This window comes from Dreissena polymorpha, chromosome 4 (genome assembly GCF_020536995.1).
Source record: "Dreissena polymorpha isolate Duluth1 chromosome 4, UMN_Dpol_1.0, whole genome shotgun sequence".
Lineage (NCBI taxonomy): Eukaryota > Metazoa > Mollusca > Bivalvia > Myida > Dreissenidae > Dreissena > Dreissena polymorpha.
Window position 1 is genome coordinate 61,281,864 of NC_068358.1, and position 24,843 is coordinate 61,306,706.

At 35.4% G+C, this 24,843-nt stretch overlaps 2 protein-coding genes and 1 long non-coding RNA gene across 7 annotated transcripts in view; 2 read left to right on the forward strand and 1 right to left on the reverse strand.

The window, feature by feature from the left end:
- Positions 1-38: 38 nt before the first annotated feature.
- On the forward strand, positions 39-1,807 carry LOC127879807 (uncharacterized). Its single transcript, XR_008049244.1, has 3 exons — positions 39-249; positions 383-516; positions 1,086-1,807. It is a non-coding gene; the product is annotated as an uncharacterized LOC127879807 (long non-coding RNA).
- Positions 1,808-6,606: 4,799 nt separating this feature from the next.
- Positions 6,607-24,341, reverse strand: LOC127880335 (putative amine oxidase [copper-containing]). Of its 4 annotated transcripts, none has more exons than XM_052427749.1 (4): positions 23,796-24,341; positions 10,173-12,069; positions 7,932-8,111; positions 6,607-7,426 (listed from the first exon to the last, which is right to left on the reverse strand). In XM_052427749.1, exons 1-4 carry the CDS (start codon positions 23,822-23,824, stop codon positions 7,133-7,135), a joined length of 2,400 nt encoding a protein of 799 aa, XP_052283709.1. In that variant the 5' UTR covers positions 23,825-24,341; the 3' UTR covers positions 6,607-7,132. The 4 variants fall into 4 exon arrangements, with proteins under 4 accessions (XP_052283709.1, XP_052283708.1, XP_052283711.1 ...); XM_052427748.1 differs by lacking the exon at positions 23,796-24,341 and adding an exon at positions 18,207-18,799; XM_052427751.1 differs by lacking the exon at positions 23,796-24,341 and adding an exon at positions 12,636-12,772.
- The window catches only part of LOC127880334 (putative amine oxidase [copper-containing]), a 61,314-nt gene continuing 49,246 nt past the window's right edge, over positions 12,776-24,843 (forward strand). For both annotated transcript variants that reach the window (XM_052427744.1, XM_052427743.1), the window contains exon 1: positions 12,776-13,034. The gene's annotated coding sequence lies outside the window, so the exon portion shown is untranslated. The remainder of the gene's footprint in view (positions 13,035-24,843) is intronic.

The window sequence follows — 24,843 nt, forward strand, 5'->3', positions numbered from 1 at the left end:
ACACCTTCATTTGTATGAGTTACATATGTAACAGAAAAGTTCTTCATTTAAATGTATGGAAATCAATTATGCCTAAGCGGTATATTTATTAAACATGTTCAATTGATTTTATTAAAAACGCATTGGAAAACAATAGGTGCATGTATTAAACTGTAACTTTAGAAAGCTATGGGTGTGACTATTCGTTGTAATGTCGTCAATATTGATACATTGAATAGGTTTCAATTTATCCGATGTTACCATAGTGAAGTAAGTTGCATGTGCATTAAAAAAATAACATGTATTTTCATGATTAGAAATGAAGAAGACATCGAAATTGAAGTTGTAAACAGTTCTTTTTTATAAAAAAATCCGTGATATTATATATTTATGGTCTGTTTAGATCCAGAAATGCAGAACAACCACAAGTAGTATAGGAGGGACCGGTGTGGTTGGACTAGTATGACATATATAAAGACACAAGATGGATTATGCTGAATATGGGCATTTATTTATGCCAAAACTGAGACATCCTAAGTATGTATAATATAAAACATTATTTTCTTATATGTGATGTAAACATAAACCATAATATGTCAAATATGAAAAAAAACATATTTTTATATGTGACATATCTGGGTGGCAAAAAACCGCAGATCAAGTTACATGTATAATGAATGTTACAACACAGTTCAAAGTTGTGACGAAAATGCAACTTGGCATGTTGTATCAACAACGTTAAACTGTAACACTACGGAAATATGAGGTAAACATAAGTGGCTTCATTAAGTGAGTTCTTGACAAACTATAATTTTGACATAAATTCGAACAATACAATACAAAATGTATTAAGTTGTTAAGGTTAATTATACACTATAATACAGGTACATCACAGTAAAAAAACAAAACAACAAAAACAAAAAACAACCAAACTCTGCCCCTTGGCATGTTGTATTGATCAACAACGTTAAACGGTAACACTAGTATGGACACATGAGGTAAACATAAGTGGCATCATTAAGCGAGTTCTTGACAAACCATAATTTTGACATAAAATCGAAGAATACAATACAAAATATATTAAGTTGTTATGGTTAACTTTACAGGTACATCACAGTGAAAAAACCAAACTCAAGGCGGCAGGTGGGGAGGAGGAGGTTAGCTGTTGATAGAAACAAGCCTCCTTCAACGATAAAACAAAATGGCCAAGCTGCATATTGATTGGTTGAACCGTGCTATTGACATGACGCGTTATCTATGATCGCTCCGCCCACTAGAATTGATCCACCAATCAGCGATCGATTAATCGGGCGCACTCGTTAGCAACGACCTGTCCGCCATTTTCTAGACAAGCTACATGTTTAGGTTCACTTTTATTCAAACGAGTTTCTTTTGTTTTTCTCTTAAAAAAAACGATTAAAAATGGTTAAACGGTGTCAATGGGGATTATGTAACTCGGACAATCGATATCTTGAAAGATTAGTTGGTGACATTTAATTTATATCGTTTCCAAAGCCGATAAGAGATCTTGAGAAGTGTAAGAGATGTATAAATACATGCGGTCGAACAACTGAACGTCAACACTGTCAAAGACAATTATAATATATTTTTATCGGATATACTAGCAGGTTTAAATAGTTTATGTTATCGATCTGATTATCACATATTTAATTTTTCGGCGTAAGCTGCATAAGCCAGCTTTTCACCCTGACTTGACCTTTGTAAGTGTCCAATAAAATTCAAATAAAATTTCCCGCGGCTAGGTACGAATGAATACACTTCATTTATTCCATTGGCTGATTTGAGTATACCACCAGAACATTGGAAACATATCCGCGTCTTTGTACCACTGTTTAACTGTATGAAACAATTTTATCTCTAATGAAAAGGCTTAATAGATAGAACAGTTTTACACTCAATTCTCGACATCAATACAGTTTGTGCGTACACCTTTTATTTTCAGAGTATTACCAGCGCAAAAGCGTTTATACTTAAAAGGCTATATTCTCATATTTAGTACTTACTTCCATATTCCTGTCAACATGTTAACATGTAAAAGTATAAAGAGCAGTGGAAGCGAGGCCTCACTTTAAAGAATTGCATTTCAACCCGCGAGGTTTCGGTTCAAGTCGCGGACATTCAGAGTTTATATACAGGTCATCACCGGAGTTCGCGGTCAGTAAAATAATCGTTATATAATAAAGACGCTATCCGTGAACTAGGTTACCTGGAATTTTCTTAAGACCAGAAATATGTTAAAAGAAGATATTCAGCAATATAATTATGGTATGTCAATAATAGATTCTTAATGTGTTTTCAACAATACAATGATAAATATTATTTTTAATAAATTTAACAATAATTATTCCACCATATTGCCTAATGTACTAAAGTGATATTATGAGCATGTAACAGTTTATAGGTGTCTATCGCAACCGTTGATTATTTTTGATGTTTCTACTTCATATACACTTATAGTAATTAATGCAGCATCAACATACTAAAACAATATACCAGAAAGAGAAAAATAATGCATTTGAATATTAACCGTACTTTTGTTTGACAACTGATCATGCGTTTACGAGTTGAACCTAAATTTAGTTTTAGTGCAGATTTGTTCATACGACACAAAGACACAATATTGTTTTACGGATCATTTCGGCTTACAGGACTGGGTGGGTCACGTAAGAATATCGAATATAAAATATATTTTTATAAACAACTGGTAGCAAGGTGAGTTGCAGATAATTGATCAGTAACCACATTTTAACTAACTATTTTGACCTGTTAATTCTTTTCAGCTCAATTCAACAGTGCAAAATGCCCATAATATCACTTTAAGCATGAGCACGATGATTCTCGATACTGTTAATAATCGAATCAAATAGCAATGCCCGACAGACCACTAAAACAGGTTTGTTCTCGTGTGGCCGGTTGACTCATATGTTTAAATTTCACTTCCATTCTTCTTTTGGTTTTCTGTTTTGTATCTATAGGTTTATGACCAGCAATATGTTATAATGTAAAATAAGCCGCGAAAACTCCCCGTAACATCCCGTACTGCGTGTGATGCAGCTAAGAACTGCACAGAAAAAGACATTCGCTATCCTTGATCTCATTCATTAAACTATTTACGCCGTATATCTTTTTTAAAGATATTTCTTGTTTTCTTAATCAGCATCATTTTACTGAACTACATGCACATTTGTAGGTAGGGTTTCCATGCTTTTTAAAAAAATATACCGATTTTTTCAAAACCACCCCCACTCTCGGCTTTTGTCCAGTTTATTTTCACCCCAGGGGTATATAAAAGTTCCATAATTCATTCAAATTTCCAAATATGGGCATGCATTTAGTGTGTACATATGCAGTAAAGGTGTTTAAAGTTTAAACAAGATGAAATAAGTTTTCTTTTACAGACATTTATTTTTTACAAATTTTTATCTTTAGAAGAGCGCCATGAAATGTAAGTGATTTCAGCCCAGTAAAAATTGGGTTGGTTAAAAACAAAGTGTCATAAAATTCAAAATAGTATCATTTAAGTAATATTTTGAACTTAGTTTTGATAGATACACTATATACAGCAAAAATACCAAGAAATAGAGAGATTTATCGTTTACTTTTTGAAATAAAAATAAAAATGCACCATGCATAAATCGTATTTTCTGCAGCAAATCACCCAATTTAGCCATAACGTTGTTTTAATTTTAAAAAATTGAAGAATATGCATACAAATTGCAACATATTTAACAATAAACATAGCTTATATGCTATATTAAATCAAATTACGTTAGAAAATAAATAAAAAGCGCCGCAAAAAGTATGCGATGCCGGCAGGATTCGAACCTGTGCGGGAAGATCCCAAAACATTACAAGTCTATCGCCTTAACCACTCGACCCTACAGCTTCACATTGTCTCATGCTTAAATCAGATATAAATAAATAAACAGTTAAAAAGGCTCTGCGATCTTTGAAGAAATTGCGAAATCGGATTTTTCAGATATTTGGTATAGATCTATATATTTTATATAAAGTCAATTTAAATTGTGAAAATACTGTATTATAAAGGAATTACGTAAACATATATCAAATTTCAAAGTTTGAAGAAAAAAAATCATCTCTCGGAAATAACCGATAAATGAAGATCGGCAATGATCGTAAAATAAATCGCGGGAAATTATTAGGGGTGCGCTACTTTAAAGGTTGTGTTGCAATATTTGAGGTTTACACCAGTGATTTTGAAACAATAATGTTATGACTAATGAGACGTTGCAGTTTTGTTCTGTTCCGGTTCAAACAAGTTTACATGGTGCATAAAACCATGATTTATGTGCAATCGTTGAGATGAAATTGTTCAAAGCTTAACATTATTTAACTAGATCTGTATAATATAGGTACGTGAAGTTGGCTCGCCGTTCGACGTTCGACATTAGCACAACATTCAAATTACCGAATGTTGAGCTGGCTCGGCATTCAAGCTCGACAATAAGTTCGACATTCGGAGATAAGGTTGTACAATTATTTTTCAGTGTCGAGCTGGCACGGCATTCCAGCTCAACATTCAGTTCGACCTTCGGATATAGTGTTTTATGCTTATTTTTTAATGTTGAGCTGGCTCGACATTCCAGCTCGACATTCAGTTCGACATTCGGAGATAATGTTTAACAATTATTTTTGAATGTCGAGCTGTCTCGGCATTCCAGCTCGACATTCAGTTCGACATTCGGATATAGTGTTGTTTGCATATTTTCGAATGTTGAGCTGGAAAAAAAACATTCAAAAACGAGCATACAGCACTGTATCCGAAAGTCAAACTCAATGTCGAGCTGGAATGCCGAGCCAGCTCAATATTTGATAATAAGCATGCAACACTATATCCGAATGTCGAACTGAATGTCGAGCTGGAATGACGAGCCAGCTTAACATTCGAAAATAAGCATACAACACTATCCGAATGTCGAAGTGAATGTCGAGCTTGAATGCCGAGCCAGCTCGACTATCAAAAATAATTGTACAGCATTACCTCCGAATGTCGAACTGAATGTCGAGCTGGAATTCCGAGCCAGTTACACATTCGAAAATAAACATGCAACACTATATCCGAATGTCGAACTGAATGTCGAGCTGAAATGCCGAGCCAGCTCGACTTTCAAAAAAAAATGAAACATTATCTCGAAATGTCGAACTGAATGTCGAGCTGGATTGCCGAGCTAGCTCAGCATTCGAAAATATGCATACAACACTATATCCGAATGTCAAACTGAATGTCGAGCTAGAATGCCGAGCCAGCTCGACTTTCAAAAAAAATTCTGAAACATTATCTCGAAATGTCGAACTGAATGTTCAAAAATTATTGTACAACATTATCTCCGAATGTCGAAACGAATGTCGAGCTGGAATGCCGAGCCAGCTCAACATTTGAAAATAAGCATACAACACTATATCCGAATGTCGAACTGAATGTCAAACTGGAATGCCGAGCCAGCTCGACATTCAAAAATAATTGTGCAACAATATTTCCGAATGTCGAACTGAATGTCGAGCTGGAATGCCGAGCCAGCTCAACATTCGAAAATAAGCATACAACACTATATCCGAATATCCAACTGAATGTCGAGCTGGAATGCCGAGCCAGCTCGACATTCAAAAATAATTGTACAACATTATCTCCGAATGTCGAAACGAATGTCGAGCTGGAATGCCGAGCCAGCTAAACATTCGAAAATAAGCATAAAACACTATATCCGAATGTCGAACTGAATGTCGTGCTGAACTGGAACTGAATATCGAGCTGGAATTCCCAGCCAGCTCAACATTCGAAAATAAGCATACAACACTATATCCGAATGTCGAACTGAACGTCGAGTTGGAATGCCGAGCCAGCTCGACATTCAAAAATAACTGTACAACATTATCTCCGGATGTCGAACTTAATGTCGAGCCGGAACGCCGAGCCAGCTCGACATTCAAAAATAATTGTACAACATTATCTTCGAATATCGAACTGAATGTCGAGCTCGAATGCCGAGCCAGCTAAACATTCGAAAAGAAGCATACAACACTATATCCGAATGTCGAACTGAATGTCGAGCTTGAATGCCGAGCCAGCTTGAAATTCAAAATTAATTGTACACTATTATTTCCGAATATCGAACTGAATGTCGAGCTGGAATGCCGAGCCAGCTCAACATTCGGTAATAAGAATGTTGTGCTAATGTCGAACGTCGAACGGCAAGCCAACTTCACGCACCTATACATATTTATACAGTAGACTTACTATGAATATTCAAGCTAATAAAATTACAAGAACCAGAAAATAAATATACAATAGACTTTCTTTAAAAAAAAATTCATTTGAATCATAAACGCTTGTGTAATAACATGATATCGACGAGATGATTAACTAATAGTTTTATTTAACATAATTATAGACTGAACACATATTTTACGTGTAATAAGGATGAATGAATGAATAAATGTCCGGTTGCTATTTTTGAACATACAACCTATCGTAAACTTAAATGCATCACCGAAAGCGATTCCTACTAACTGTCACGTAAGATATGTACAAGTTCAGCACAGTGGAATCAGCGTATGTTCAAATAACAATTTCGAACAAACGCGATGAAATATTGTTGCGTTTATGATAATTATGAAACCAACATTTCATATATCGAACATTGTAACAAAGTCTACAGATTTAACATTTCAAACAGTACTTTTTATGTAAATAGTTTACAAAAACTGAACAGCTTGCATAGGAGCCGTGCACATGCAACTGCAATTCATTCAGTCATTTTATTTAGAGAATAACCGACCGTGTTCCCTTGCTTAATTGAATCATGTAAATTATTCACATTTAAATTCGCGTGTTCAAATTTATGTTGTTCACTCTTAATAACTTCCGTGCCAATTATTGGCATATAACTCTTTATCATTTAAGTTCTACATTGAGTTGTCTTTCTTGAACAAATATGCTGTTGCCAACATAACATTTTTTTCACAATTAGGTATATGCTGCCAGTTACCACTATGTGAGCCACACACAAACTACATGTAGATACAAAACACGTGCTATTCCATAATCCAACGCTCCGTTCATTGAACACTTCTAACACAAACCAGTTTGAGCAAATCAATAACAATACTAAACTTAGTTAAACAAACGGCCGGGGTTATCTCTAATTTCACTATAAAAACTAGATTTCCTCGGAAAACACTTATCGTCCGTTTTTCCGTAATTTTCTATATGAACTCCCTGATGTAAATTCTGCTGGTCTCTAGGTTCAATTCTCACTGCATCCCCAGATCCCATGGCCGGGTCTTCGTCGAAGTAATTGTAGGGCAGAAGGAAGAACCTGAGGTCAAGCCCGACTGTGGGGGTCACAGGAAGGTCCTCCATGTGGGGAATGTGGTGCATCCCCATGGTTACCCAAGCAACCTGGTCCTATGAATATAGATTGCGGTTTAAGTGTTGAATGGAAAAGGTTTATATGGTAAGATAGTGAAAAAATCTGAATGACGAGCATGTATGTTCTGATAATCAAACCCACAAAGATGTCACGGCAAATATTATTGTGCTTAAAGTATGTGTGTTTTGAGTCCGCATTATGAGAAAATTACATGTAACATATTATCCTGTTCGGTAAGCTGATACAAGTATGCAGCTAGTAAACACAAGTTAAAAATCCTTTTGTTACGGAACGTATCTTAAGTTAATGTCTAGTAACACAAGATAACAAAGCAGGATCTTAAAAAAATACAAAGAAACTGTCTAAACACAGAATAGAAGATCTGTTGTGCAGAAAGTCTGAACGTAATATACTTAATAATTCTAAACTAGTACATTTACAAGGTTACAAAGCAGAATCAAATGAAAATGAATAGATTTTAAGTCAGCTTAAAACAACGGTGAAAATATGTACTACGGCTAATCGAAAGTGCAAACGTACCTGATCTGTAATAACCTCGTCATCCTCTATGTACTTCCGAAAATCGACGACGGGCGCCTCGCCGTCCCAAATCGAGAACAGGGAGCTGCTCGTGCGCTCCGAGTCCTTGTACTTCGTGACTGCGAGTTGGTGGCGCGCCCACGCGACTGACGGCTCCTGGCCGCGATCAGGGAACAGCAGCTGCATGAGGAAACAGAGAATTATTGTAATACTTAACCCATGTATGCCTAGTGGACTCTTCCATCCTTCTAAATTGGATCAATTTATTTCCAAAATTAGGGATGTCTAGTATATTTATTTCTATATTTAAAATATTTTTTTCAGGAATTCCTTTAAGCAAACAACGCAGACCCTGATGAGACGCCGTATCATGCGGCGTCTCATCTGGGTCTACGCTGTTTGCCATGGCCTTTTTCGAGACGCTATGCATAAATGGGTTCAACATGCAAGTGGTATCCTAGTACCCAATCGAAACGTAATGTAAGAAGCACTACCTTTGTCTTACGGTTCAGTTACATAATGTTACTATGAGCGTGTCCCTGGGTAAACGGGGTTAAATGCATGTGCGTAAAATGTCGTCCGAGATTTGCCTGTGTAGTCCGCACAGGCTAATAAGGGAAACACTTTCCGCTTATATATTTTTTCGATTGGAAGAGACTTCTTTTGAACGAAAAATACCATAAAAGCGGAACTGCACATGCTAATCTGGGACGACAGTTAACGTACACGCATTACAACCAGTTTCCTCAGAGCAACGACCATATGTTACATAATATATATTATAAACAGCACAGATTAGGCTAATTTTCCAGTGTCGGTTTGCTCAATGCATTATTGTCTCTACTGTTACATATAATGTGCAAGAAATGTGATTTTTCGGGCGAATTATGTTAATTATTATGTAAATGTTTATTCACAATGTTTTATGCACGATGCATTATGCAACATCTGAAAAGCATAATATTGTTTTAATATGGGCATGTATCATTAAAATATGCTGTTTAACATTTAAAAAATGTTTGTATTGCGCAAATTTGGACATTTAACCTGCGCGGACGGACGACCGTTTTGATAAAAGAATGGGATAACGGGACGACGTACTGATATCGAATATTGCAGGATGATAAATCGACATCTATCTTGTTCACTCGTTAGCCCTGAGCGAGTTCATGCGTTAATAGCAATCTGGCCTCTTTATCAAAATATGAAATCATGTGTCCTACTAGCTAAAGAGATAAATCGGCGATTAACAATCAATGTATTGGTATGTGTGTGTATAGGATTTTGTAAAGTTATTCGAACAGTAAGGTTAAAGGGACAGTTAAGCGCAAACGATTTTTCCGCTCAATTCCCGGTTATATGACCAGGTCATTCGTTTTAATTGTTTTAAGGAGTTACCATGTAACGAAGTAATAAGAATATATGTTTGTGTGTGCGTGTGGGTTTGCGTGCGTGTGTCTCTGTTTCAATAAAGACATGCATGTTATCAAATTTGATTTGCGCGTGTTTGCGAAATTAATTACAATCAAGAAAGGACGAAACACATCTTTGAAGAAGTTTACTATAATTACCATCAGTTTACCTAATTTCTTGATTTTTTGTCATTCAGAATTGTGTTTTCTCAAATTGTTAAAAATGTTCATAGAATCCCGCAAACCGCGACTGGTCTATTGTGATGGACGGAACGACCGCGCTGTGAAAGAGTTTGGTTTGGAGAAAGGGTGGAGCCAAGACATATCGTTTGAAAATGCGTCACCATCACAGTTTTGGGATACAAAAATATCATTTAAAACATACTGTTAACATGTCCTTAAAAAACCCTTATGTGTGTATTTAAATTTTCGAAAACCACAAAAATTCGGCAAATTGAACGCTTACCTATAAATATAATTTAGTTATTTTTTAGGAAACAATTGACATTTAAGTTATAATCTGTATGTCTTGTACACAAATATATATATTTGGTAAATAAAGTAGAAAGAAGTTCGATTCATAATCATTTTGATGCATTCGATACAGTATTATGGTAAAAGTATCACATTAGAGAAAGCTATGTTAGGCGCCGTTAAAACTGAAGTACATGTTACTTTTTAAACATAATAATCATATATATGTTGTCATCTAGTATTTCTTTGTCTGATCTTCATATTTAATATATGAGTGCACAATATTTTGGAATTACAAATCAAACTCGATTATTAAAGTAAAATGGAAAAAGAATTGGGAGAACCGAATATTTACCTGTTTTGACATTCCATGTATCAACAATCTATAAGCTTTAGGCACACCGTTGGGAGACTTAACTTGGTTGTTATAAAACGTGTAATATTGGGGTCTAGTAAAATCGAAGTCGACAACGGCAGCTTTTTCCGTTTTCTGCTGTTCCCGGACCATCATAGTCTGTTCGTATTTGGCATCGAGCTTACTCGACCACAGAGTGTTGTCAACGCTCTTAGGTACGATCTCTATGGTCTCAAATCGGTTCGGGCGTCCATTGATATCCATGTCGACTTTAAAGTTGAACATGTGGTGATGGATGTTTCCTATGATATTGTTCTTAAGACGGAACCCGTAATCATCTTCTGCGCTGTTTCGGAAGGACGCGAGGATATATCCTGTTGAGACGGACTTGACCTCTATTGCCCCGTTCTGGTGAAATATGAAGTCAAAAATGTAGTCGTAGTTTAAAATTGTGGGAATAGTGCGAACGGTCAAAACGATGTCCATCATTCCTTCATAAAACTTGTTCTCTCCGTTAGAGGTCAAGTGCCGACGAATGGGTTGCCCGGTGTTGTGTTCGAATATACAGAACGCTCGGTCATTTCGAACAGCATCGTCGGAGAACTCGAATGAGTGGTCGGCGCTCAGGAATGTGGAGTGATGCGGGCAATCGGCGCCGGCTACCAATCCTCTGGAGCCACCTCCGATGAGAATGCTGCTATCGGTGTAGTCTGCAAAACGCATCGACGGATTGTTAGCCGAATAAAATACAGCGATTTCCTGTAAGCTTAGCTCGTAAACGATTCGCTTTCCGTTGTACTTTATGTCAAACAGTTGCGGCCCGAAAGATGTTGACATGCGGAGATCGAATTGCCATCCCATATATTCAATGTGCCTCCCATTTATAGAATATCTCTGACCGTCCGGTTCGTATTCCCTGGGAGGCAATTTTGAGTCCGATGGAAACAAACTCCCGCGTCGGTTCAATGTTGAATAAAGATCTTTATTGTTAGTTGGGAAGGGTATTTTGGTTTTCGTTACGGACCCAAACTCATAAGCCCGCTGAAGTTCTTCGATGGATTTAAATCTATCGCCCGCGTAGTACAGCGCATCAATGTGATAATCCTTAGGTTGCGTACTCGTCATGTCCACCAATACAGCGAAATCTAACGGATGTAGTGAGTAAAATTCGATATACGGCGCGAGACTGAACCATACCTTCCTTGTTCTAGGTTGATTACTGGCAGTTGTCGGCATGACGGACAACTGCTGGAATTTCAGACACTGGTCTTCGCAGTCGACAAGTGAACCGCCATAACTCTCTTTTAAAATATTGCCAATGGATTCATGAAGCTCTCTGTTTAATTTCTCATAAACGCCGATGAGCTCGGGGATTGTAGGTGGACGATATCTGAAAGGGAAATCCCTCTGATCTTTTTTGTAGTACGGATTTGGTAGGGGACCCACCGTGTATTCCTGAATGTAAGGTTCCGGTTTATCGCCCCTAAACAGCAAGACTAAAGCCTCTCGGACAGGCTGTGCCTGCCCGTTATCTAAATACTGCAACACCTGGTCTTTTTTTGGCACTTTAAGCTCTATGAGGTAAATGTAACTATTGTTCGTCTGTATGTCCGTCGCTCGAACTAGACTCAAGTCTTTCTCTGAATACATGAATTCTCTTATTGAAGCGATCTCGACCCGCGTGAGATCGTGAAAAGGCGGTAAAATGTCCGGCGGATCTAGTTTGATATTGTCTGTGGACGGACAGTCCCCCGGCTGCGAGGATAATTCTTCCTTAAGCTGGGTTACTACGACGGCGAATGCAATTACAAGGATGACAATGACGGCGGCAAGGACGACAACCGCTATTCTTAAGACGCCGATTGTACGCCGATATGTACCCGGCTCTCCGGCCGTCCTGAAATCAGAGAAAGAAGCATACTTCACGTGACCCCAAGAAGGTTTACATTTGCATTCGCATGTATGTACTTATTGTTGACGCTTAAAAGTGAACTTTCTTCATCAGATACAATAACAACTCTAGCATCACCTCGTATTTATTAAATGTGCTCATGCGTTCTTTATCTTGAACAAGCTCCTTTTTGCATCTCAAAATGCCTGAATCCTTTACACAAATTATCATTTAATATAGGATAAATGAAATATACAAAAACGCTCTATATTAGTTACTACTACTACACCTCCGTCTACTGCTACACTCACTACTACTAGTACTACAACAATAACTTCTAGTACTACTTGAACAATGTCATATAAAGTGTAAAAATACGTTAAAGCCGATAGCATTCTTTAGTATATAGATAAGAGAGATTCTACTTATAAAAATAAAGCTACTCACACAAATGTCATTTTTCTAACAAAATGTCCTGCACGGTATTTAAATCCACTGCGAAATGCATTAAAAACCAAGAACCATCACGCGACCATAGCGGACACCGATACATATGAAACAGAATTATTTACCTTTCAACCAGCGAGGCGGTCATTTCGTTTCCGGCAATAGATCCCTTATCTTATCGTTCAATCACCAAAATCAAGCATTCATTATCTTTAAATCTTCGAAATCAAGAATTCATTATCGTTCATCAACAATCACCAACAGCAAGCATTCATTAGCCCTTCGGACGTGTTACGTTAAACTGGACCTTATGGACCTTAAACATATTGAAAAACTCGTATACAACCCATCTCTACGTACATATTGTGTACATATTGTGCATGAACAAGCCCCGGGGCAATGAGTCAATCATGGTGTGCATTTAAGTGTCAACTGGTTTTACACGACGAGCTAGGTCCGCGCTTGTCATCGTGACTAGCAGGTCCACCACCAATCGCAAGGCGGTCTTCCGGTGATGTTCACAGGTAAGAATGTTTATGATACTCGCGGTTGTGACGTTATGTGTACTACTTAGGTAGACTGGTTTTATTGGATTTTGTTGATAAACATTGTAAAGCTCTCGAATTCAAAAGCTGTTAACTATGTTGTTTTATTTATAATAAACAACGTTGATCAACCACACATTGCTTATACGTGACTTGTTATTTTTGCTAAGGTATTGATTGGAATATTAGGTAACTATAAAGTAATTTCATTCTGCGACTGTTTAGTTTGAGGTACGAGCGCAGAGATAACGATTTATATGCTAATATATTTATACGCACAAAAGATGCAACTCATTTCTGACAGTAAGTGTGTACATTTACCAATATATCATGTTTATTACTTCTATAAACAATAGTAAATAGTCAGTTGTGGGTCAACTGCCAGCGTACCCAAGCGAACAGCAAAATACGATTTGTTCGAAAAATGTATAGATCCTTGTTGTTGTTGTTTTCAAATGAATGTGTAACCTCAGAAGTGGGGCCTCGTCTCTTTTAGATTGTCATGCAAAATTAACCCATTTATGCCTAGTTTCCTGAAAAAAGGCCTTGGCAAACAGCGAAGACCCAGATGAGACGCCGCATAATGCGGCGTCTCATCAGGGTCTACGCTGTTTGCTTAAACGAAATTTTGTAAGAAATATTCTAAAAATAGAAATAAATATACCATACATCCCTAATTTTGGAAATAACTTGATCCAATTTAGAAGGATGGGAGAGTCCACTAGGCATAAATGGGTTAAGTATTGTAACACAAATCAAAAAGGTGTCTCAATATAAAACGAATATGTAAGTCGCGCTCTAGTATATCGGGGCATAAGCTTTGATTAGCATGTGCTTAATTAATTCATACGTTCTCATTTTTAATGATTTGGCCGTTTAAACGTTTAACATGCTGTTTATATTCAGAAGTTTTTTAATTTAAGGACTTTTTAAGTTCATCTATTCTATTTATTTTCGGACAATCGTAGTATCACATATTTGTATGATGCATCTGGTTACTTTTTATCTGAACTAATGTTGTTCGAAACAACATGTTTACGGACCATTTTAAATACCGGTAGCTATTGATGTTGAGACATTCACTGTTCTTAATTTTATAACAGGCCATTTGTCCCGTTGGATTTATAGATGGCTTTTTCACATGAATAAAAATTATGTTTCCAGCGGCTAAATGTGATTAGAATAATTTATAGATTTTTGCCAGTGATATAATATTTAGAATAAATGGCGATATAATTAATACCTTTTGATAAAATCTAAACAACATGCACATTCTTCTTTATCCATGGATACATTGTAGTAGTGATATTAGGTGGCATGTAGTGTCATGCAGAACAGAATGTGTAATTCAGTGGTTTACACCTGTACAGTAGGTAATCCCTGTCATAAAGCAGTATTGTAATTACTATTCGAATAGCATGATTATAATAGCTCAGGGAGAAGATGCTTAGTGTAACATTGCAGCGTTAATACTGACGTTGAAACGGTTTACGAAAACTATAAAAACATATTTCGAAAAAGAGATTGTAAGGGTTTGTTTCACATTGTATGAAGACGTCTGTATTTTCCTTAAAAAAGAAAGAATATTATCTCTGAATCATGCAACATTGTTTGGTTGTTAATACTGTTTGATACAGACTGCTGTGTCTAGTTCCACTACCTACTAATACCTTCTTATGCAACTCTTTTACTCTTAAATCAAAGCGCTGAAGGCACTGAAGTTGTTTGCTGTTGTCGTCCTTGATTAGCTTTGCGCATTTCACAGGCTAATCAATGTGCACAGGCTAATCTTATTTGCCATGCATTAAGCCCCGTTTTCCCTGAAAGCAGCCAATATGTACAGATTTCAATGATACACACTAGACTGGCCAATGTCTTCTTACAAGCTGGTAAACACTGGTACACACACTGCAGTAGTAGAGCAGACGCTCCTAAGCATTCGTCGTCTGCAATGCAGACAGGCGGCGGAAATCGTCCCTAGCGGAGTGAGTTACCGTCCTTAGCGTAGATAAGCACATACTGATTTGCAAAATATGCTCTGTAAATTTAGTCGGCCGCTAACGCGACCAACTAATAAGAAAGAAAGTACCTCCTGGCTATAACATATATATAATATAATAAATTTAGCACGTCTAATAACTTTTAGACTTTCGAGGAATTTAAATAGCCAACGTAGTTGAATTTTCCACAAGAGCAGAATAACTGTGAACTTTTATGCTTAACAATAAAGGCGTTTGTTTAAAATTGCCCAATAAAATGGGGAAGCGGAATTACATAGGAGTTAAGCAAATGCATTATGCAAATAGAGTGCATGTTTAAACAATCACAACTACAGAAAGTTGCCAAAACTAACCATTAGATAAGCTATCATATTAAAACTTAAATTTCTTTTCATAATATGGTATACCGTATTTATCTAAGGATACATACATATTTTTATGTAATGTTTGACACATGATCGATACAAAACTCGCGAATCATTACAAGCAACATAAAAATTGACCAAGATCGAATGAAGTCTTGCTGACGAAGCTGTCTCTGACCACTGAAGTAAGTCCTTGCTGAAAACGGATTGACCGACGAAGGATGATTGAAACATCGCTTAAAAACAAATTAATTGATCAAGCACAATTTTTCACTAGCTGACAACGAAGTAAAATATCAAGGACCAATTTACCCTAACTTTCAAAAAAGTGAACAATCAATGACAAATTTACCCTAGCTGACCAATAAGTGTAGTATCAAGAAAAAAATACCCTTAATAGCAACGACGTGAAGTAACAAGGTAAAATTTACCGTAGCTGACAACGAAGTGAAGTATTAATGTCAAATTTAACCTTGCTTAGAGTGTTTTCATTAACCAAGGACAACTTACTGAACTAAAAGTAACTTATCTGAACGGATCATTGCTGAGAACGAAGAGACAATCAAAGTTAAATTAAGATATACTAGTTGCTGATTGAAAGGCCACGGATAACGTACAAAATGAACAAGACCAAGTACTGTCAACGAAGATCAAATAAGACGACTCGAATGGCAATCAAAGTCAAAATTAATGCATGTCGACAAAATATTACATGACACTTAGCACCGCGGAATGTGTGTTTCCCAATTGGAAATCATATTTGATTTGATGTCATTTTTTTTATTCAATATAATACATACAATGTATACATGTATATGATCATACAACATAGTGATTGTACAAAGCAATGAAGTTCAGACATGTTATACAATATATGCTAATATATATTTTTTTCTAAAGAGAAAAGAAAAGAACAACAGAAGAATAGTTATGAAAAATGATGAGTTGTATAAAGTCGGAAGAAAGCATACTGGACTTGTGTGTTTTTTTGTATATTCACAATGATCTTATAAGATTGAACAAAAATATACACAAATATTATAGAAAGATAAACTAACATTAGAGTGAAATGTATATAAGTGGACGAACATTATGAGAATTTAATCCGATTCCATTTTTGTTCAAAGATTTGTAATGTGTCATTACTGAGGGCTATTTTTTTCTCAATCTGGATTTTTAGTTTAAGACTATGGACAAAACAATGAAAATTTGGTACTTGTTTTTTGTACTTCATGTTAAAGATAAAATATTTCATCAATATAAGAATAAAATTCACAATATTATTACAGTCTATTGATTTCAATGAATAAATTCCGAAACTTACATTTAAGAAAGATAGTTTCACGTTTAGTTGCTGCTGTTCAAGAAAAGATACTAATTGATTCCAAATAGGCTGGATGTGTTTGCAATCCCAAAAAAGATGTTCTATAGTTTCGATGTTTTCACCGCAGAAGTCACACAGATTTGAGTTAGATAATTTGCATTTAAAGATATATTTATTTGTAGCTATAATTCTATAGATGTATTTATATTGAAAATTTCTCAGTGTGCTTTCAATAGTTGCTTTATATTGCATGTTAAAGGGATCTTTTCACGCTTTGGTAAATTGACAAAATTGAAAAAAGTTGTTTCAGATTCGTAAGTTTTCGTTTTAGTTATGATATTTGTGAGGAAACAGTAATACTGAACATTAACCATGCCCTAATATAGCCATTATATGCATCTTTTGACGATTTTAAAACCTAAAAATTATAAAGCGTTGCAACGCGAAACGATTGAATAATTTGGAGAGTTCTGTTTTTGTCGTTAAATTTTGTGAAACTACGAAGATTGCTTATATAACGTATAAAATACGCCATTATGTGTACTCGGCGGAATAGCTCAGTAGGCTAAAGCGTTTTTACTTCATTACTCTGGCAGGACTCCAGGGGTCACTGGTTCGAAACCTGCTCCGGGCAATGTTCTTTTCCTTTTTTTATTTTTTTCTTCATTTTTTACTGGAGCTTTTACGATCCAATGTTTACATTTATCAATATAAAGCATTTAATGAATAAGTTAAAAAAATGCCAAAATCTGTGAAAAGGCCCCTTTAAATATGTGTTTCCAATTAAGTTCATGTTCTCCGAAAAGGACTTGCCATTTATTTTGGGTTTTGGAGTTTTCTGTAGGGTTGTTTAATTTGTAGTGATTTGATGTCATATTGCGATTTACTACATTGATATTTTAAGAAGGATAGTATCAATTCGATAATTAAGAGATAAGCTTTAATGCGGGTCTCTAAGGTCAATTTGCAAGTGATTAAAGATAAAATACATTTTCATCAAACTGTTTGCCGATAGATCTATATCACTTAAAAGTTTATTTATCAAATACACTCAAGGAAACGAAATCGCTTGGCACTTTATAAAGAATACATGTTCACATATATGTAGGTGCACAGTTTATATTGCCCGGGATGCATTTTGAACAGCATTTGTGTGATTCTGCAAATGATTTTTGTATTTCTAAAACGAGGGGCAAAACGCAAATAAAATACAGTACACATGTCCATGGCTCCCTATTATTAACATTGCAATGTACTATTTGTTAGTGACGACTCAATATAGTCTTAAAATTGTGTAGAAGCTAATGTTGATTCAATGCTTAGCAATTATTCGTTTTAATGCATACAAGGAACATACGGTGTATGCGTATATGTATCGATATGTATTACGATATAGAAATTCAACAAAATGTGTCATCCTTTTGAATGTAAATAGGCTACAGTATATACAAAATATACTCACGAGTGTGATGATTTGCTCTCATTATCCATGATTGAGTTGATGAAGAGAGCTAATTCGTACTTCAGTATATCACGATCGCGTCAGTTTCAATTTTAAACATTAGAAATGCTCACATGCCACTTTCGATGCATATTTAATGCGTCAATTTCACTTTTAAACATAAGCGATGTTCACATGCCACTGTCCATATATATTTTGTTTTTGTAATTTCAATTCTAAACATTAGCGATATCCTTGTGTAACTTTCAATGTTAATACGTTAAGTCCATTTCAATTCTGGACATTAGAAATGTTCTTAGAAATGTTCATATGTCATCTCTTAAACTGTCTTTATTATGAATAATATTGCAAACCGGCACATACATGTTGTTGATTTTTACAGGTGTCTACACATTCATCTTTCTGAAAACGATGCCTAGTGTTTAAAACTTTTAATCTCCAAACAGCGAGTGTCTTTATCGTTACTAAACAGATAAAGTCGCCACATAATTTAGTCTATGCATTAACTTGTACGCAAGATACAAAATTGTATCTTAACTTGACGATTTTTCTAAGTCAAACAAACTATAGTGAAATTAACAAACGTCGACGCGTACAAATTGTACATGAAAGAGCCAGAATAAATGTGCGCTCTTGTCATATCAAGCGCAAACACTAATGCCGTGCATATTAAAGGTACTGTACAGAAATAGTTGTAAAACACTATGGTCGAACTTTCAGAATCATTTTATACTAAATATGAAGAAACGTATAATGTTGTGTTAAAATATATGAAATATAAAGTTTAACCTTAGAATGAGACACGTACAAAACAAAGAGGATTAATGTTGTATATTGTCCTTACATTTTGAAACAAAAAATAGCAATTACATATAGTGTGGTGTGACCCTATATGAGCATCACTCTGAGTGAACGGGGCTTAATGCAAGTGCGGGAAGTGTCGTTACAGATTAGCGTGTGACGTACGAACATGTAATCTAGGAGGGCACTTAACCCACGGGCATTTAGCTCCGTTTTTCCAGAGCGAAACTCGTATGGTTGCGCAACATCGGAATAACATTTATGAATTATTTTGCATTTGAAATAGGTCTACGTGTGTATGCTTTAATTATTAAGCTATTAGTAATGTCTATACATCTACATTTGGTCGTAACTGTGAAATATAATTTTAATTATTCATTCTGTCTATGTTAGTGTGATAGCTTCTGTCGATAGTTTCATTAATTTACCATATTTGTCCTGATAGTCATACTAATTTGTGTTTATTTAAGGAATACAATAGTGTTCACATATCATGCATTCTGAGTTTCGTAAATTTGATAATCACCGTTTAAAGAATACACGCCTCGTTTTTGCTAAGCCTCTGTTTGAAGAATTAATTAAAGTATACCAACACCGGACAGCTACTTAATCACATTACGCAGTTTACGCCTATAAACAACATAAATAAACGCGGCCAAAATACCTTTAAAGGGACCGTCAACCACGAATGTAATATGTAATATACCAGTCATGATATTTTAATCAATATAAACTAATAATAATTGTAAAAAATACGGTATTTTGGGACTTTTCATTTCGTCATTCGTGGTTGACGGTCCATTTAATCTTATTACAGTTATTTAAAGGGGCCTTTTCACGTTTTGGTAAATTGACAAAATTGAGAAAAAAAATGTTTCAGACTCGCAAATTTTCCTTGAAGTTATGATATTTTCGAGGAAACGGTAATACTGAACATTTACCATGCTCTAAAATATCCATTATGTGCATCTTTTGACGATTTAAAAACCTGAAACTTATAAAGCGTTGCAACGCGAAACGATTGAATAATTTGGAGAATTATACTGTTTTATTTAATGCTTTTCGGTGGTATATAGAGAAATATCAGTGAATTAAAATTGATAATTTCACCGTTTCAAACTGTGAAATGACGTCATTTCGTTAACGACATGACATCATTATCCAATCGAAATTCTTTAGTTTAAGTCTTTAACAATGTATATAAACGGTTAAAAAAGGCATAAAATAAAAAGGAAATTTGTTGGATTCGGTGGAAAATCGATTTTAATTCACTCGTGATCATAGAAAAATATATTAAATATTAATATTAAATCGATAATCCACCGAATCCAACAAATATCCTCTATGTCGTTGTATTTTTTGATACTACGAAGATTGCATTTATAAAGTAAAAAATACCATCATCATCATTGTATGATAGCGGATGGTCTAGTGGATAGAGCGATAGACTTTTGCTCCATGGCTCCAGGGTCAGTGGTTCGAGCCCCGTTGAGGGTTACTTTTTATTAATTCTGTAATTGTATTCTTGTTTTTTTACTGGAGATTTTTAGACCAAACTGTTTGCTATTATGATAGTATTCTTTGAAAAAAATCGAAGAAAATGCTAATTTTAGAAATTCAGCAGACGACATTTTAGCAGACGACAAATTTCCCAGCATGCAAAGGGTTAACTATAGAACACCAACACATGCGAAAATATCGTCTTTAAACGCGCGACGTATATTTACTACTTAGTGGGATGTAAACCTCGTTGTAACTTTCTTATCGATCGTAAATCGTTCGCACCGGGAAGGGTCGCTGTGAAAATGTAATTTATAACATTTAATATGCCAATAAATTACCGTGGTAAGTTGAAGATGTGTCGTGTTTATGTACTTGAAGAGTTGAGGGGAGTTATACTTGAGCATTTATTGGCCTCTGATAACGCGTTTCGAAAACCTTCTAATTTCATTAGCGTACATGTGCCGATACAGCACTCAACATATATAATTATACTGGATTCATTCCCATGCCGGAAGTTTACAAGTCTAATTGATAATAGCTATGTGTTTTACTCTTTATTGTGTAAGTTCGCTTTTAACCCATTTATGCCTAGCGTCTAGAAAAAAGGTCTTGGCAAACAGCGTAGACCCAGATGAGATGATGCGGCGTCTCATCAGGGTTTGCGATGTTTGCTTAAAGGAATTCTGTAAGAAATATTCTAAATATAGAAATATAGAAATAAATATACTAGACATCCCTAATTTTAGAAATAAATTGATCCAATTTAGAAGGATGGGAGAGTTCACTAGGCATAAATGGGTTATGTTGCTAAACATTCGGTGTATCGAAATAGTGTTAAAAACAGGTAGCATCCAGCAGCCGCGTCACACGACACAAATAAAAGTCAACGATTAACAAAAAACGCTTTGCGTTTGCCTTAGAATTATCTGCTTTGGACTTGGCAAAGGAGGTTGTGATTGCCCTGTTTGATTTAAACAGAAATACACGTTATCTTTATTTACGGTGCACGATCTTCTGATGTTGAGTTACAGAAGATATTCGGCGACTACCTTCCATAAATGACAGATGTACTGTGAAGCGATGTAGAGATGCGAATTCCTTTAAGCAGCGGTCTGGTAAAACGGGGTTTAACGCTTGTTCGTAAAGTGTCGCCCCAGATTCACCTGCACAGTTTTGACAGGCTAATCAGGGACAACACATTAGGCTTAAACTAGATATTCGCCAAGACGGGACTTTCTGTAAACGAAAAATACAAAATAAGCCGACACTTTCTCAGCAAAAGTTTAGTTAAGGCGAAAAGTTTCTTCCATGATAGGCATGTGCTTAATTAATCTATACATGCTTTCATTTTAAATGACGATGCCTAAACTTTTAGGTGTATGGAAGTAACCCCCTTCGGAAGAAACCCCCTTATTAAAAACGGCATATCGGAACAAACCCCCTTTCATATTTTGCATACGCGGAATAAACCCCCTCGCTAGTTTTGCATATGCGGAATTAACCCCCTTCCATAGCGGAATTAACCCCCTTCCATAGCGGAACAAACCCCCTTCCATAAAGAAAGAATATGCACGTTTTTGTAAAATATTTTGTAAATACGCTAGTTATTCTTACGACACAGGAACAGTAACTCCGATCCTAATAAAAAGACAAATACTTCGGTTATTGTAGGAAAATATGTACGTAATATTGTCGTCTCGATCGGCGCGGGGCGCTAATTTGTCGTTGCTGCATTTTATTTGTCTATCACTTCTAAAGTAAATGACAGCAAAAAATTGAGTACGTCTTATAGCATGCAGTGTAATACCGACGTTTAAATAAGCTGTGTTTTGTTCAATAAAAGAGGAAACGGACGTAAATAGGAGTAAAGTAAATGCCTTATTTGCTATGCAAATAGCATGTTTGAACAGCGAGGACTACAAAAAGTTCCTAAACAAACCATTAGATAAGCTATCGGATTAAAAACATAAGTCTATTTTGATAATTTGGTGTACCGTATTTATTTAAGGATACATACATATTTTGATTAAATGTCTTACAAATAATCGATATAAAACTCGCGGGACATTGCAAGCAACAAAGTAACTAATAGACAGTCAAATGAACTCAAATGACGAAGATGTCACTGACCACTGCAATGCTGACAACAAAGTGACCGATCAAGGATGATTAAAACATCGCGTATAACAAATTCATTGATCAAGAAAAACTTTACAGTGACTTAAAAAAAGTAAAGTACCAAGGTCAAAAGTTCAAATATAACCTTGCTGCCTGTGAAGTGATTGGTCAGGGACAAAAAAACTAATCTTTATGGATAATTGCTGAGAACGAAGTTACAACCATTGTTAAATACAGTTGTAGCTGATAGGCTTCATGTTATAATTTTGTAATATTGTAATATTTATATATTCTAAATAGTTTTCTCATTATACCAAAAAGCGATTTCGGTATATTATGTTTATGTAAACAAATAAATATTTAATGACCATCAAGCACTAACATTACATTCACGATCTTTGACCTGTAATACTAATATCTTTCTTCCTCTGTATTCAACTAACAATCACAGCAATCTTTACGTGAAGAATTACCATTTGCTTTATCTAATTGTAGGCTAGGAGCTTATTTGTAGCTTAATTGCCGAAATAAATGTGATTGTTGTTGTTGTTATATTACGTAAAAAAGGTGCAATACCAATTACTGTCAGCTAAAATAAACAACTCTGAGAGTGAATGCAATTTAAAGGACCAAATGAATATATGTTGACAAGATATAACTAGCCACAAAAACCCTTGTTAGCGGTGCGCATCGCATGATTTACCGTTATCTGGTGAGGCTTCATAGATTACTTATGGATGCAAATCGCCGCGGGATATGTGTTTTCGAGTAGGACATCATATTTAATGCAAATAGCCTCGCAAACAGCACCTATTACAATTGACATAATTAAAGCTGGTATTAATTCGTGAATTAAAGGATGAGTTTTGATACAACTCTCTAAGTTACTATAACATCATTCATTTTTTAGTTGGTAAGATTTGGGCAAATATATAACAACGGCTTAAAGGTTTGTTGGTATACTGAAACATTTCAATAGATTTCCTGAAATTGAAAGATTCAGTCATCAAATGAAATTTCAGTTATCAAAATACTAAATATCAAAGTCGTTTGATTCTGTACATTTGGTTCGCTCTTTTTCACAGTGAATGTCTCGGATTGGATTTTGCTCAGGCCAGTTATAATTTTGACTGTAAACATGTTACAAAATATACAAAATATACTCACGAGTGCGATGATTTGCTCTCATTATCCATAATTGAGTTGATGTAGAGATCTAAATCATATTTCAATCTAATGAGATTGTGTCCGTTTCAATTGTGAATATTAGCGGTGCTCACGTGCCACGTTCAATGTATATTTTTGTTAAATAAATTTCAATTCTGAACATAAGAAGTGTTCATGTGAAGCTCTCAATGTTCTTGCATTGAGTCAATTTCATTTCAGAACATAGGCGACGTTCGTGTTCACTTTTAAAACTGTCTTTTTTACAAATTAGCATGCAATCTTCAGATTAATCCGACAATAGCCTCAAACACATAGTTGATTTTATGTAGGTGTCTGTACTTTCATCTTTCAGCCAACGTTATCAATTGCTTGAACCTTTTTATCTTCATGCTGTTTTATTATCACTAAACACGGGAAGTCGCCACAACGTTTTGTATATCAATTGACTTTTATGCAGAGAAATAAAATTGCATTTCTATTTTCTTATAATCAAATATATAGTGAAATAACTAAACGTCGAAGCGTACAATGTGTACATGATAAAGCCAGAAAGACTAAACGCTGCGCTTGTCATTTCACCGACAAAACTTAATTGCTTGCACCTTAAAGGTGCTGCTCAGAAATAACTGAACAAAACTATTTGCCGAACCTTCAAAATCAGTTTATACTGAATATGAAGGAATGCAGGCGAATGCGCAATGTTACTGTAAAACGTATGAAAATTACAGTGCATCCTTACATTTCGAAATGTAAAAACAAAATGTTTATTGTTTATTGATATTAAATTTTTCAATGTAAACACAATAATAGCATATATAGTGGTTCGAGGTTACATTTTATTCGACTGGTATTTACTCAATATTCATAGGCTTGTTAAGCTTCGAAAGAAACTTTCATGAATGTGTTCGCGTTCTTGAAATCAGGGCTTAATGCATGTGCGTAAAGTGTCATCCCAGATTAGTATGTGCAGTTCGCACGGGCTAATCGGGGACGACACTATCCGCTTTTATGGAATTTCCCGTTTAGATGAGGTATCTTTAAAACAAAA

Bases quoted from the DNA above. Each gene is read 5' to 3' on its own strand.
- LOC127880335 (XM_052427749.1), bottom strand. From the start codon at position 23,824: ATGGATAATGAGAGCAAATCATCGCACTC. The intron at 12,070-23,795 runs GTGAGTATATTT...CTCTGATTTCAG, and splicing joins GAGAGCAAATCATCGCACTC to GACGGCCGGAGAGCCGGGTA. The intron at 8,112-10,172 runs GTAAATATTCGG...TTCCTCATGCAG, and splicing joins TACATGGAATGTCAAAACAG to CTGCTGTTCCCTGATCGCGG.